The sequence below is a fragment of the Lycium ferocissimum genome, chromosome 10 (assembly GCF_029784015.1).
Source record: "Lycium ferocissimum isolate CSIRO_LF1 chromosome 10, AGI_CSIRO_Lferr_CH_V1, whole genome shotgun sequence".
Classification (NCBI taxonomy): domain Eukaryota; kingdom Viridiplantae; phylum Streptophyta; class Magnoliopsida; order Solanales; family Solanaceae; genus Lycium; species Lycium ferocissimum.
In genome coordinates, this window is record NC_081351.1 from 43,532,244 (window position 1) to 43,545,710 (window position 13,467).

General features: G+C 34.5%; 2 protein-coding genes across 2 annotated transcripts; both read right to left on the minus strand.

The window, feature by feature from the left end:
- Positions 1-1,243: 1,243 nt before the first annotated feature.
- Positions 1,244-2,403, minus strand: LOC132035481 (phosphoribosylaminoimidazole carboxylase, chloroplastic-like). The gene is given in 3 exon segments (XM_059425764.1): positions 1,244-1,890; positions 1,892-1,912; positions 1,914-2,403. Coding segments are annotated over 3 exon segments (471 nt in total). The 5' UTR covers positions 2,163-2,403; the 3' UTR covers positions 1,244-1,689.
- Positions 2,404-11,344: 8,941 nt separating this feature from the next.
- On the minus strand, positions 11,345-12,304 carry LOC132034932 (uncharacterized). Its single transcript, XM_059425264.1, has 2 exons — positions 11,983-12,304; positions 11,345-11,808 (listed from the first exon to the last, which is right to left on the minus strand). Exons 1-2 carry the CDS (start codon positions 12,302-12,304, stop codon positions 11,345-11,347), a joined length of 786 nt encoding a protein of 261 aa, XP_059281247.1.
- Between the last annotated feature and the right edge of the window lie 1,163 nt (positions 12,305-13,467).

Sequence of the window (13,467 nt, forward strand, 5' to 3'; positions counted from 1 at the left end):
TTCACTCAATAATTTGGTACAGGATGAGGGTCAATCACGTCTCGCCTCAATTTGGGAGCGTAATATTAAGCTTGAGAAGCCAAGCGAGAACAAGCTCGGGCAAGTTAAGAGTACGACTATTATTAGGAAAATATTATTAGTAACAATCACAAACAAACTTTTATTATAGTTATCTTAAGGTAATCAAGCTACTTTATATCAAAGCAAACTACTTTATATCAAAGCAACTTGGACTTTGATATATATGTAATCCTCTGCTAAAGCAGAATTTAGATTCCAAGCGCTAATGAATCTTCCTTATTAGTAGAACAAGATCGGAAAATAAAAGAGAGTGCAACATAACACCGAAACTACGAGGTCTCATTAAGTACTAAGATGCAAACGACAACTTTTATTTTAAGCAGACCAACTTCAACTTTTGACTTTGCGTCGAATTTCAGAGAGCTTCTCCTTGGGAAGTGTTTTTGATTTCACACCATCCACTGTTAATAAACCCTACAAAAAAGGGGGGTAAAAAAGGTTAAAAAAGATAAAGCTGAATGATTCAAAGGAGACATGCATTTATGAGCTGTTAAAATTGTATTTATCGGTGTATAAAAATTAAACTCTTACGTAAATACTTGAAAGTTAACTTTGAACAATCAACAAATTAAATTTTAAGCAAAGAAATGATACGTTACACACCCAATAAAAGCAAGAGAACCAGGGAGAAAGTAGGATGAAGGTAGATTGATTGACAGATGGAGAATTTGATACTGCTCTTTGATATTCAATTGATAAACCCTTTATAATCCTTTTATAAATGTCTATGTTAAAATAAAATTAATACCACATCATATGAGATATGAAGATTGAATTAAAATCTCCCAAATCCAAAGGATAGCTTGGAAAGTTTAACCTGTGCAACTAATAAGGATAATGGCATATATACTACACAAAGATTTGCTATACTAAGTATTACTAAATTACAATAAATAGATGTGTACGCGAGCACACGCGAGTGAAGTTGAAAGAGGGGAAGGAGATATGAAATTAAGATTAATTCTTATAAACGAGAGATTTGCAGGAAGTACACGATAAAATGAATGAATAACTAAATGCAGATCAAACACTCGACAAGATTTAAATTTGCACGAACTTGCGACCAACTAAGGGATTAAAGAAAAAGACGTAACGTACCCGAGAAAATGAATATTTTCTAGTTTTTTTTTAACTCAATATTCTTCGTTAATCTCATATATCGATCAGAAATGGTAATTGTCATCCTTTTAAATTTCAAAGCAGATTAAAATGGTCAGCATAACAGGGGCAGTAGTTCAGTTTTGAACAATAACAATCTTGTGACCTCTGAAATTCAAATTAGAATAAAAAAATGATAAAGAACAAACAACAAATCTTTAACAAGATTCCAAGTAGAAAGGTTGTTCAAAATAATTTTGCATCATGCCTTTTGCTCACCTGCCTCAAAAATGCATTTGCTACCGGACAGCACGAATATAACACACTGCTGACTACTGCTTGTGCTTATGCCATCTAAATATCGGCCATTGTACAATGAAGGTAACATTGCGCTGGTACACTTTAGTGCATGTTAGAAACAGCTGGTGCTGAAACGACTCTCTTCTTAAACAACCTGTATCCTCCACACTGAATCAACATTGGATAGATTATCCAACCCCAAGCAATAGTTTAAGAGTTCAGATACTCTTCAAAGCCAACTTTTTCTAGTCTTTCCCCCTTGACCAAAACCTCGTCTCTTCTGTCCTCTTGGTATTGGGCCATTCTAGCTTGCAACTTTATGTCGCTGATCCCTAACAATCTTACTGCGACCCCTCGTGGCATCTGAACAATGGACAATAGAGATTCTAATGTGGAAGCCCGTACTGGAACATGACCCAATAACAGGTAGTGGATCGAGTCAATACAGCAACCATTCCAGGTAAGTGGGCGGTACCACCAGCCCCAGCAATTATTACTTGGATACCACGTTCCCGTGCAGATAAAGCATAAGAAACCATCATCTCGGGTGTATGAACTATTTTTACTTCAGCAGGAACATCAAACTCTTTTAAAATCTTGGCAGCATCCTTCATAACAGGAAGATCTGACTCAGATCCCAACACGTGGTGCAACTGCAGGCTGGCCATTAACGCTTTCTTCATTTAGCATCACTCTTAGTTGCGCTTCCACAATTCCCATAGAAGGGCCAACTATTGTGATGTGTCCCGTCTTGCGTTGCCTTCGCATCTCTGGCTTGTCATACCAATGAATAGATGCCCTGGAATTCCCAATCCCCTTCCAATAAGTTGATTAGCCAAAAGAAATCCAGGTTCGCCATATCGGCTTCCCTCAATATGTTATAAATGACTGCAGCAGGAGTTTTCATTGATGGATCACCAAGTGGAAGGCTAACGACAGCCCGCAAATGCTGCTCAAATTGTGAAGTGAAGCAAGCCTCAATGGTGTGATGCCCACTATTATGGGGTCTCGGAGCTACTTCATTTAGTATAATCTGACCATCCTCTGTCAAAAACAACTCAACAGCGAAAACTCCTGCACCTTCTAGTGAACTAACAGCTCTGTGCGCAACGTCTGTTTTCATAATGTTCCAAGATACTTTAGCAGGTGACTTTACGATATGACAAATGTTATCCCTGTGAATAGTTTCTACAGCAGGGTAACATGCAATTGAACTATCCCTTCCCCTAGCCAAAATCACAGAGAGCACCTTCACAAATGGAGCCCATTTCTCAACATATAGACCACGATCATATCTTCCAAGCGCATTAACAACAGAGGAGAGAGGTCCTCCTCGCTTTTAGCTACAGCATTGCCACGCCCATCATACGCCAACCTCCTGCTCTTTTTCATAAGAGGATGACCAAACAGGTCCACTGCTTGACTAGCACTCTCAAGATCATCAATCTGCATAAACTTAGGAAGTTGGATATATACCATGACGAGAAAAGTGGACCTTCTGACAAAACAAAGATTTGCAGTGAGTATACAATAAAATAAAATGAATAGACAAAATGTAGAACAAATACTTGACAAAATTGAAAATTTTGACCTAACATGCGACAAAATTAAAGAATGATAATTGAAAAGGATAATGTAGCTTATCATAAATAAATGAAGATTTTCACCAATGTGCGACAAAAATAAAGAATGAAAATTTTAATTTTTTTTTTAAAAAAAAAAAAAAAAAAAAAAACTAGCCCGACAAAATGAAAATTTGTAGCTTATCCACTAAAACAAATATTTATAGTGAATACACGATAGAAAGGAATGAATCGATAAATGTAGAACAAGTACTCCACGAAATTGAAGATTATGCACCAGCTCGACCAAAAAAGGAATAATTTTAAAAAAAAAATAATGTAGCTTATCAGAAATAAATGACGATTTTACATGAGCTAACATCCAAAATAAAGAATTAAAAAGGCATTATACCAGTAAAATATACGATAAAAATGGAATATTACCGATGATTATCATGCCCAAGTTCCATTTAAGAAAAGGAAATTAAAGTCACTAAATTACGTACACAACAAGATTAAGAGTTAAAATGGGGAAATGATTGTGATTGATATAGAAACCTATATGCATCAAGAAAACGCCAAATAAGAACAACTAATTGCATTTATTAGAACACCGGACTTCATATTAACGTGTTCATTAAATTACTAAGACGATTTACATTTTCTTTCGGTTTACTCTTGTTAACTTTTGGTTCATGTTCTTTAATTTCAGGTAACTACATTTCAGTCCTCATCAAATTTGCTCGTACTTAAGATTCATGGTATTCACTATTCAAATTAAATGGAGTCATTTTGTCCTGTTAGTAACAGATTAACTAAACGTCAAATGGATTATGAATATTTAATCAAAAAATGTAAATATTTACGCAATAACCCCATCGACTTTCACCATCTGATCATCTTCTTTGCAAATCCGAGCTTATTTATTTCGTACCCGGTGTCCGTTACATGTTTTGAGTCCTGACTAATTTGAATTCATGCCGGGTAAAGAAAGAAATGCTCCCTACCAGAATTTTTTTTTCAATCCCAAAATTCAAACCCTGGATTTCTGCTTCCCCACCGCCCTTAGCTTTTAGACACCTCCCTAATGAATCATATAGTTAATTAAGAAGTTAAAAGACTAGAAAAGGTGATTGCTTTGATGGTCAATTAGTTCTGCTAGATGCAGATGTCCAGAAATTCAATGCACCAACTCCCGAACAACAGAGGAAGATTCTACTGATACCTGAATATATAGAAGGACTACACTTAACCAACAGAAAAAAGAAGAAAAAACTACTACATATATAGTTCGTTTAGGTATGCTGAAACTACAAAGATATTTTTTTGTAAGCTGAAGTCTCGCACCACATCATTCAACTGATCTATCATACAAATTTTATATAGCACTTTGTTTTAGTGCTGAAATTTTTCCTTTTTTTTTTTTCCCCCTAAGTTAGATCTTTTAATTTTTCAATAGAAACAAGCAAGAGATCAATTAAGGGCCTGTTTGGAAAGCCACCTGGTAATTGGAATTGGTGTAATTACTAGGGTAGTAATTACACAGCCTAGTAATTATACAGTAGTGTAATTACAACGACCTGTTTGTTTGTCATAACGTAATTACAGTGTAATTACAAGCGTGTTGTTCGGTTGTACAAGTGTAATTACATAGTCAGTTTAATTTAAAAACAAAATTAAATTATAAAAAATTTAAAATTAATATTTAAAAAATATTGCCTTTATAAATGATATTAAATTAGTTATTTAATAACACATTGTTTATTGAAAATATATTAATTGATAATCATATATTTGTAACTAATATTGTAACAAAAATAATTGATATATATTTTTCAAATTAATATTTAATTTTAATTAATTATAAAAATTAAAAGAAGACTCTTTTTGTGAGAACGTCATAGATTGGATGTTGACAAAAAAATAATATTAATAAATATAATGCCATAACATTATTCAAATGTTTGACACAAAACAATCCATCAAATGTAAGTGAAAAATAAACAACATGCAATGTGAAAGCAAATAACTTAGAATTGAAAATATAACCTAAATTCAAAATCCAAAAGAAAAAGTTCAACATAATACTCTTATGTCAAATTCCAACATTACATAAGTAAGTTCCAACGTAACTTAAGTAAATAATTCAAAAGAAAGGAAAAATATAAGTCTATAACCCCATTCACAATGAAATTCTACTTTAATAACGTCACCCGTTATATGTCAAGTTTGTTAATAACTCATTCTTTCCAATATTAAGAGGTGTAGTTTCAAATATTAGAATAATAACACGGTTGTGCTAAATGAATAAAATAAAAAAATACGAGCAATTACATGAAATCACAAGAAGTAAAGGTTGGGAATGAAAAGAAAGAAAATGAAAAATAAATAATATAAAAAGAAAAATACATTTTAAAAAATAAAAATAATAAAAAAGTAAAAATAAAAAAGAAATTAAAATAATAGAAATAAAAAAATATTAAAAATCAAAAAAATTAAAATAATAGAAATAAAATAAATTAAAAAAAAAATTAAAGTAAAAAAATAAACAAACTAAAAAGTAACCCTGTAATTACAGGGTGTAATTACACCCAATTCTCAGCCCCCCTTGAGAATTTGAGAGTGTAATTACATCCTGTCAATTACACCCAATTCCCAACTAACTGTGTAATTACTTGGTCAAACAAACATGTCAAACTGTGTAATTACACCCAATTCCAATTACCTGAGTGGCTTTCCAAACAGGCCCTAAATGAATATCTTTGGAACTAACTATATATCTGAACTCTTATATAGTTACAAAATTGATGGCTATATCCGATTAATCTCTTCCATTTATTTTAAGCTTGTTTTTAGGGATCTTACATTTTTAGTTAGGCGGCTAAAAAGATTCAACCGCTTAATTGTAGCCCTTTGTGGTCATCATTGATGTATCAGTAGTATATAACAAGTGTATTAAGAAAAAGAAAAAAAAGATCAGAGTTAATTTTCATTATATAGGTTTTGTTGGGCTATTGTGTTACCTCCATAAAAATTCTTGTGGCTTCTTCAGGCATATGAGTGTTGATTATGCGAAGAGCCGCCTCCAAAAACAGGGAAGTAACAATAAGTTAAAACATAAGCATTAAGTGTAGACACAAATATATGCTTTAGAAAATTCAAAAGAAATTAAGAAGGCAACATATAGCCCTAAGGGCAGTGAGTTCTTGTTCAGTTAAAGTCTTTGGCTCTTCGACGGATGGCGGTGGTGATGGTGGTGGTGGTGATGATGCTGATGATAGTGGTGACATTGGAGAATAATCCATAATTTCAAAAAGATGTAGTATTAGAAGTAAAAGATTGGAGAAGAGAGAGAAAGAAGAAAGAATATGATAGAGAGAAGGAAGAGAGATCTCTCTACTATCTAGATAGTAGAAGGATTTTATGAAGTGAAGAAGAAAAGGGACGATAACGGGGGATGTGGCAAACGTTACAAAACCTGACACAATCCATGCATTCCTTGTTCTTCTTCCACCTTAAAAGATTCCAAAATTTGCCAATCGTTTCTCATCTTTCAGGTTTTGCTACTTCTTCTTCAACCTTTTCAACTCTATGCCATAAACACACTCACACTCCCAATAACTTTTTGTTTTCTCCTCTCTCTCTCTCTCTCTCTCTCTCTCTCTCTCTCTCTCTCTCTCTCTCTCTCCTAGTATGAACTTGTTTTTTCTTATGAGTTTGAGTTTATGCACCATTGATCCAAGAAATTTGCTCACACAAGGTAGAGGTAAGGTCGTCTGTGCGCGTACACCTCACCCTTTCCACACTCCACTTATATGATCACACAGGATATGTTATTGTTGTTATTGATATAAGAAATATATATATACAAATTTGGTTAACTATAATGTAATTACGGGTAAAATATCTATGATAAACATAAAATGACGACTACCTACACTGCAGTAGGTTAATGTGACACCCCACCTTAGGAGGAAAGTCTCACATCGGGAGAGGTGCTGAGTATATAAGTAAGCATGTCTTACCTCCTAGTGACGCGTTTTAAAGTCATGCAGGCCTTGGCCCAAAGTGTAAAATATCACTAGTGGGTTGACTGTTATAGATGGTAGCAGAGCCACTCTTGTGTTAGCCTTGCCAATGGTGGGCCAGAGTTCAACTGAGTTAAGGCAAATCCCAGGTAGGCGGAGCAAACCTCAATGCTGAGTCTAGGCAAACCCCATACGGTGGGGCAAACCTTAGTGAGGACACTGAGTCCATAAGAGGGGGTGTATGTGACACCCCAGCTTAGGAGGAAAGTCCCACATCTGCATAACACAGGAGAGGTGCTGGGTATATAAGTAAGCATGCCTCTATAATAGCCAACCCACCAGTGATATTGTTCGCTTTGGGCCTAGGCCGGCACGGCGGAGGCAAGCGCTAGGTCAGAAAAGCGGTAACTCCAAAATCTCCCCAAGTAGGATTCGAACCTACGACCAATCGGTCTTTAAAACACCTCACTAGGAGGTAAGACATGCTTACTTATATACCCAGCACCTCTCCTGTGCTATGCGATGTGGGACTTTCCTCCTAAGCTGGGGTGTCACAGTTAAACTACACTGCTAGTGTAAAATGAAATTTTGCAATGCTAGTAGACTAATTGAGGCGGAGTCATAATTTAAAGTTTATGGGTTTTGAACTTGTCACTAAATTCATACAAATTCGTTTTGATTTCTAGGTCCGCAATTAAATATTTAAACATATATTTAATGCTTTTTCTAATATAAATTAGGATATCAAAAAAGTTATTGGATTTGTCCGAACCCATAGCTAATATTGAAGTTCTGTGCCTGAGTGTGTATATAAATTAAATATCCTTATCTCTTACCTAATGACAATGTTTATAATTATTCACATAATTTGTGTAAAATAATATGTAGAACATTATTTATCTTATTTTTCAGATCACTCCCAATTTCACTTATTACAAATTATTACTTTTAAAGTGACGTGATAGAGTGAATAATAACTTACATTGTCAATGTTTGATGTACAGAAATTATGCCCTAAAATCACTAATTTAGAAAAACCAACCAAGTGACTGACTATTTAGCTAAGTTGGCATCTATTAGTGGAGCTTTAATCTTCTATTCCTCTTATCAATAACTCCCCAGAATGGCTAAATGTTTGATTCAACTAGATTTTTTTTTTTGTTTAATTCATCCATCTTCAAGAGTGGATGCCTTTCATTAATCAAAAAGATATTATACACAGCAAAGGAGTTATCACTCCTTGCACCTACTTAATTGGAACAGACTCCAATTATAGCAAAAGTAGGATTTCTTATCAGCTTTCAAAAAATGAGTTGATTTTCTATCAAAATCAAGCTTCAAGGGACATCAAAAGTGTAAGTTCTATACATGCTCCTATTCAGAGAGAAGGAGTTTCTAATAATTTTGGTCCTAAAGGAAGGGAAGTTCATTTTGTCCATTTTGAGAGCACCTCTTGCTTCCTTAGGCAGTAGATGGAACTGAGATATCCAAGTTGTGTTGTTGCATTGTAGTCCCCAATTAGCCAATCCATCAGCTACTTTGTTCCCTTCTCTAAAGCAGTGTATTATACTCCATTCCTCCATTTTCTCAAGCATCGCCTTCGATCGCATAATGGAATCCCAAGCATTCCACGAAACATCTGCAGTTTCTTTTATCCAATCCACTAGCATTTTTTAGTCAACCTCAATTTCCAGCCTGCTGTATCCATTGTCCTTACACCAAGCAATTCCAATTTCAATAGCTAAAACTTCTGCCATTATTAGTAATATGGCCAAGGAATTTCCCATATGCAGTAACTAAATTTCCTTGCTCATTTCTAATGATGCCCCCAGCTCCACTAGGCCCTGGATTTCCTTTTGCACAGCCATCAGAATTCAGTTTTACAAATCCAGCCTTAGGTCTTTCCCATTTCACCATTATGTGGTTAATCTTCTGTGTAACTTTATCCTTCATCTGAAATAATTCTTCCTTTCAGGTATGGACTGATCATAGTGTACTATTTGTGAACTGTCATAGCAACTTGTGTATTGATGTTGTATTTGATGTTGTTTAAATCCATCTTTTTGTTGTCGTATCTCTGCTTGCATCTTGATTTCCAAATCTGCCAACTAATAATCCCTGGAAGAATTTGTAGGAGCATTTTTTGTAATGGATTTCCAGCTTTAGTTATCCACCATGAGATTATTTGTTGTCTTAAGCATCCATTTCTCTGCAAAATTCCAAAAATTCTGTTATAATATATCCATAATTCTTGAGCAATCATACCTTTGTGAAACAGGTGCTCCTCCTCCTCTTGATCAGGGTTGATACAGCAAGAACATCTTGAAGGTAGATGAACTTTGAATCTGATCAAGTTGGTATCAACAGCCACACTATGCCTCATTAATTTCCACAGAAAAAACGCTGTTTTGAAAGGAAGTTTTTTGTGCCAGGTCATTTTGTTGGCTATGGTAACCATCTATTTCTTTCTCAATATTTCCCATGCAGTCCATATAGGATGATCATCTTCTAAGGATGTATGAATTTGCACTTCTTTGATTGAGTTAGCAATGTTCGAAGGGAGTTTCTGTCTAATCTTGCTCATGTTCCATTGATCCCACTCATTAAATTCAGAAACCTTGATCTTGATAGAAGTAGATGCTTGCCCAAATTGGCTCAAATTACCAAGACCTGACCAGTTGTCCCACCAGAAGTTGCTGCTACCATTGTTGATCCTCCATAAAATATAATGATCAACCTTATCTTTTATCTTCCATAGCCTTCTCCAAGTATGAGAGTGCCTATAACTCCATTTTGTAGCCATTGAGTGGATTCTTTTTTAATACTTGGCTTTCATGAACTGTGTCCAAATATTGTCTTTGGTTCTAAATTGCCACCATAATTTAGCCCCAAAGGTCTCAGTAATATCTTGCAAAGATCTCACTCCTATTCCCCCTTCCTCCTTTGGAAATCACATTTTGTGCCAAGCCACCCAGTGAAATTTGGGTTTCCCATTATAATTTCCCCATAAAAAGTTGGCAAACATCCCTTCCATCTGCTTTAAAAAGGTTTTGGGGGGCTGACATATAGATAATAAGTGCACAGGCATAGCACTTAAAACATGCTTTATTAGTATAATCCTTCCTCCTGTAGAAAGTTGTTTGCTTTGCCAGGAATTCATTCTTTTCAGGATCTTAGTAGCCATTGTAGCAAAGTATTGAATTCTTTTCCTTCCTGCAAACAAAGGACACCCCAAGTAAGTTATGGGAAATACTTCTCTTCTAACCTGTAAAATATCAGATACTATTCTAATTCTTTTTGAGGAGGTATCTTCCTTCATAACAAAACAACTCTTATTCCTGTTTATTAGATGACCTGAGTTTTCTTCATATCTTTTTAGATAGTCCATAACAAGGTTCAAGGTATGAGATTTCCCTCAACAGAAAATTATCAGGTCATCTGCATAAGCTAAATGATTAACCTTAGGACCAATTGCATTAATACTAAAACCATTGAATTCCCTCTTATTATATAAATTATTTAGAAGAGAAGATAAACATTCAGAAGCAATAATAAATAAAGAAGGTGAAATAGGGTCTCCCTGTTTAACTCCTCTTTCTGATTTGAAGAATCCATGTCTTTTTCCATTTATGACCACAGTATACCACATGTTGGATAATAGGTTCCAGATGATGTGAATCCACCTTTCATCAAATCCTATTTTTCTCATTGCAAAGCAGATAAAGTGCCAAGAGATCCTATCATAGGCTTTATTCATATCTATTTTGAATACAACGTTTCCCCTTTATTATCTTTCATATCATGAATCATTTCCTGTGCCAGTAGAACATTTTCTCCAATAGCTCTTCCTTTTATAAATCCACTTTGGTTGGAAGAAATTATTCTAGGTAACAGAGAAGCAAGCCTGCAGTTTAAAACTTTTAAGATGATCTTCTGAGTAACATTGCTTAAACTAATAGGCCTAAATTCTGAAAAACTCTGAGGATCATCCACTTTAGGGATAAGAATAAGGCAGGTGTTAGTGTAGTATCTTGTAAGCTGATCTCCGTTGAAAACTTCCTGCACTAGATCAGTAATATCCTTCCCAATAATCTCCCAAGTTTTTTGAAAAAATAAACCACTGAAACCATCTGGACCTGGGGAACTATTTGGGTTGATGTCCATAACCGCTTTGAAAATTTCTTCTTCATTAGGACTGTTTAGAAGCATCTGATTGTCCATATCATTAATATTCTTAGGAATCTGGTCCATTATGCTCATATCAATACATTGTCCCTATTGAGAGAACAAATTCCTATAGAAGTTCTCTGCAACAATCCCAATCTCTTCTTCTCCTTCCACCCATACATCATTTTCCAGAATTCTGTGGACTTGGAGATGATTTCTTCTTCCTTTTACAATGGAGTGAAAATATTTGGTATTCTCATCCCCTTCGAGGTTCCCTTTCAAATTTGCCTTTTGTTTCCAAAAATCATTCACTTTCTTATGATGAGAAATCAGTTCAGCTTTGGCTTTATTCAACTGCATTCTATCATGAGAATCCATACTTTCAATATATCTTTGTTCAAGCTCACTAATTCTGTTTTCCATGTCTTGAGTATTCTTAAAAATATCTCCAACTGTATTCTTGGACCAACTACTAAGAGCAGAACTAGTGTTCTTTAGTTTTTGTTGAACTTCCCAAAAGATATTACCTTTAGTGTGAGATTTCCAACTAGATTTGACAACTTCCTGGAAGCCTTCACATTCAACCCAGAGATTAAGGAATCTAAAAATACTTGACATAAGAATTTTGAGGGTTATCCATGGTAATATATATGGGACAATGGTCTGATCCAACTCTAGGAAGATGTTGTACATTAGTACTTGAGAAAAGATCATCCCATTCTTCATTATGCACCATTCTATCTAACCTTTCCAGATTACATTCTTTTTTTTTCTCTCATTGCACCAGGTAAAAATATGCCCGGTATATCCACTATCTCTTAAACCACAATCACTAAGGCATTCCATGAATGGAATACTCTTGCTTAGTCTATGGGGATTTCCCCCAATTTTTTCTTCAGCATCAAGTATACTATTAAAATCCCCTGCAACAGCCCAGGGTGCATTAATAGTAGAGGCAACGATTCTCATACGGTTCCATAATTCTTCCCTCCCTTTACTAGAAGATTTGGCATAGACTATTGAAATATATAACTCCTTATCATTATCAATAATCTTACAAGTAACCATATGTTCCTCATTAGCATAAATAGAGCATTTTAGGCTCGTAGTCCAGAAAACCCAAATTTTGTTACTGCAGTTGGAAAAAATTCATGCATATTCAATTCCTTTTTGTATCTTTCAATTTTATCTTCCTTTATGAAAGGCTCTTGTATAGCAATAAGCTAAATTCTATGTGAAGCGATTAAAAACTTTACCCTTTCTGTAGAGGCATGGGATTTCATGCCTCTAATAGTCCAATTAAGAATCTTGATTATTTAAACCTCTTTTGGAATGATCTTGTGATTTCTTCATTTGTCTCCTTGTCTTAGGAGATAAATGAGAATTTCCTTCTACAAAAAGGATATATAAAAAAATGTAAAAAAAAAAAAATTAAAAAAAAATTGTTAGTTGAAGTTGTTATATACTTGTAGGAAAGGATTTTGTATAGGTACATCATTTCTTCTCTTGTTTGGACAGTTTTTGTGTTGACCTATTGTATGTTAGAGCAATGACGGAGTTAGGATTTTTACTAAGGGGATCCAAAAATATGAAGAAATAAGCAAACGAAGAAGCCAAGGGAATTTAACATATACTATACATACATAAAAAATAATTAACCCTGTATATTCAGTGTAATTTTCCTCTTAAGGGGGTTCGAACTCCCTTGCTTCTACCTGACTTCGCCCCAGTGTTAGAGGTAAGGTGCATGTCACCCTCTAACTCTGATACTTTTTGCATGAATAGAAATGATAGGGGTCAAGCCTAACCCTGACACCAAGGGGATCACAGCCTTTGGTTATGACTTAATAAAAATAAACATAAAGAGCCCTAAAAATTTTAAGCTTATGTTGGTAATTGAACAAGAGATTAATAATGATAGTGATAGAAAATTACTATACTCCCTATGTTTTCATATTAAGTTGGTGTTTTTATTTTTTCATTTTGGTTCAAAATAAGGGATATTTCACACAATCAAGAAAGTATTAAGTAATTGTTTTCTTCCAAATTTACTCCTATTTAGATAAGTGTGTTTTCATACACTAAGAAACTACATTGAGTGGATAGTCTACTTTGTCTTTTTCACACCCTTAAGAAAACACTAACTCCTAGAAAAGAAAAGAAAAAACATTTTGTAAGTGGACAGTACTTATTTTAAACCAAAATAAAAAAGCTAAGTGAACACTTATTTT

Bases quoted from the DNA above. Each gene is read 5' to 3' on its own strand.
- LOC132034932 (XM_059425264.1), bottom strand. From the start codon at position 12,304: ATGGTTACTTGTAAGATTATTGATAATGATAAGGAGTTATATATTTCA. The intron at 11,809-11,982 runs GTTAGATAGAAT...TTGAATGTGAAG, and splicing joins AAAGAATGTAATCTGGAAAG to GCTTCCAGGAAGTTGTCAAA.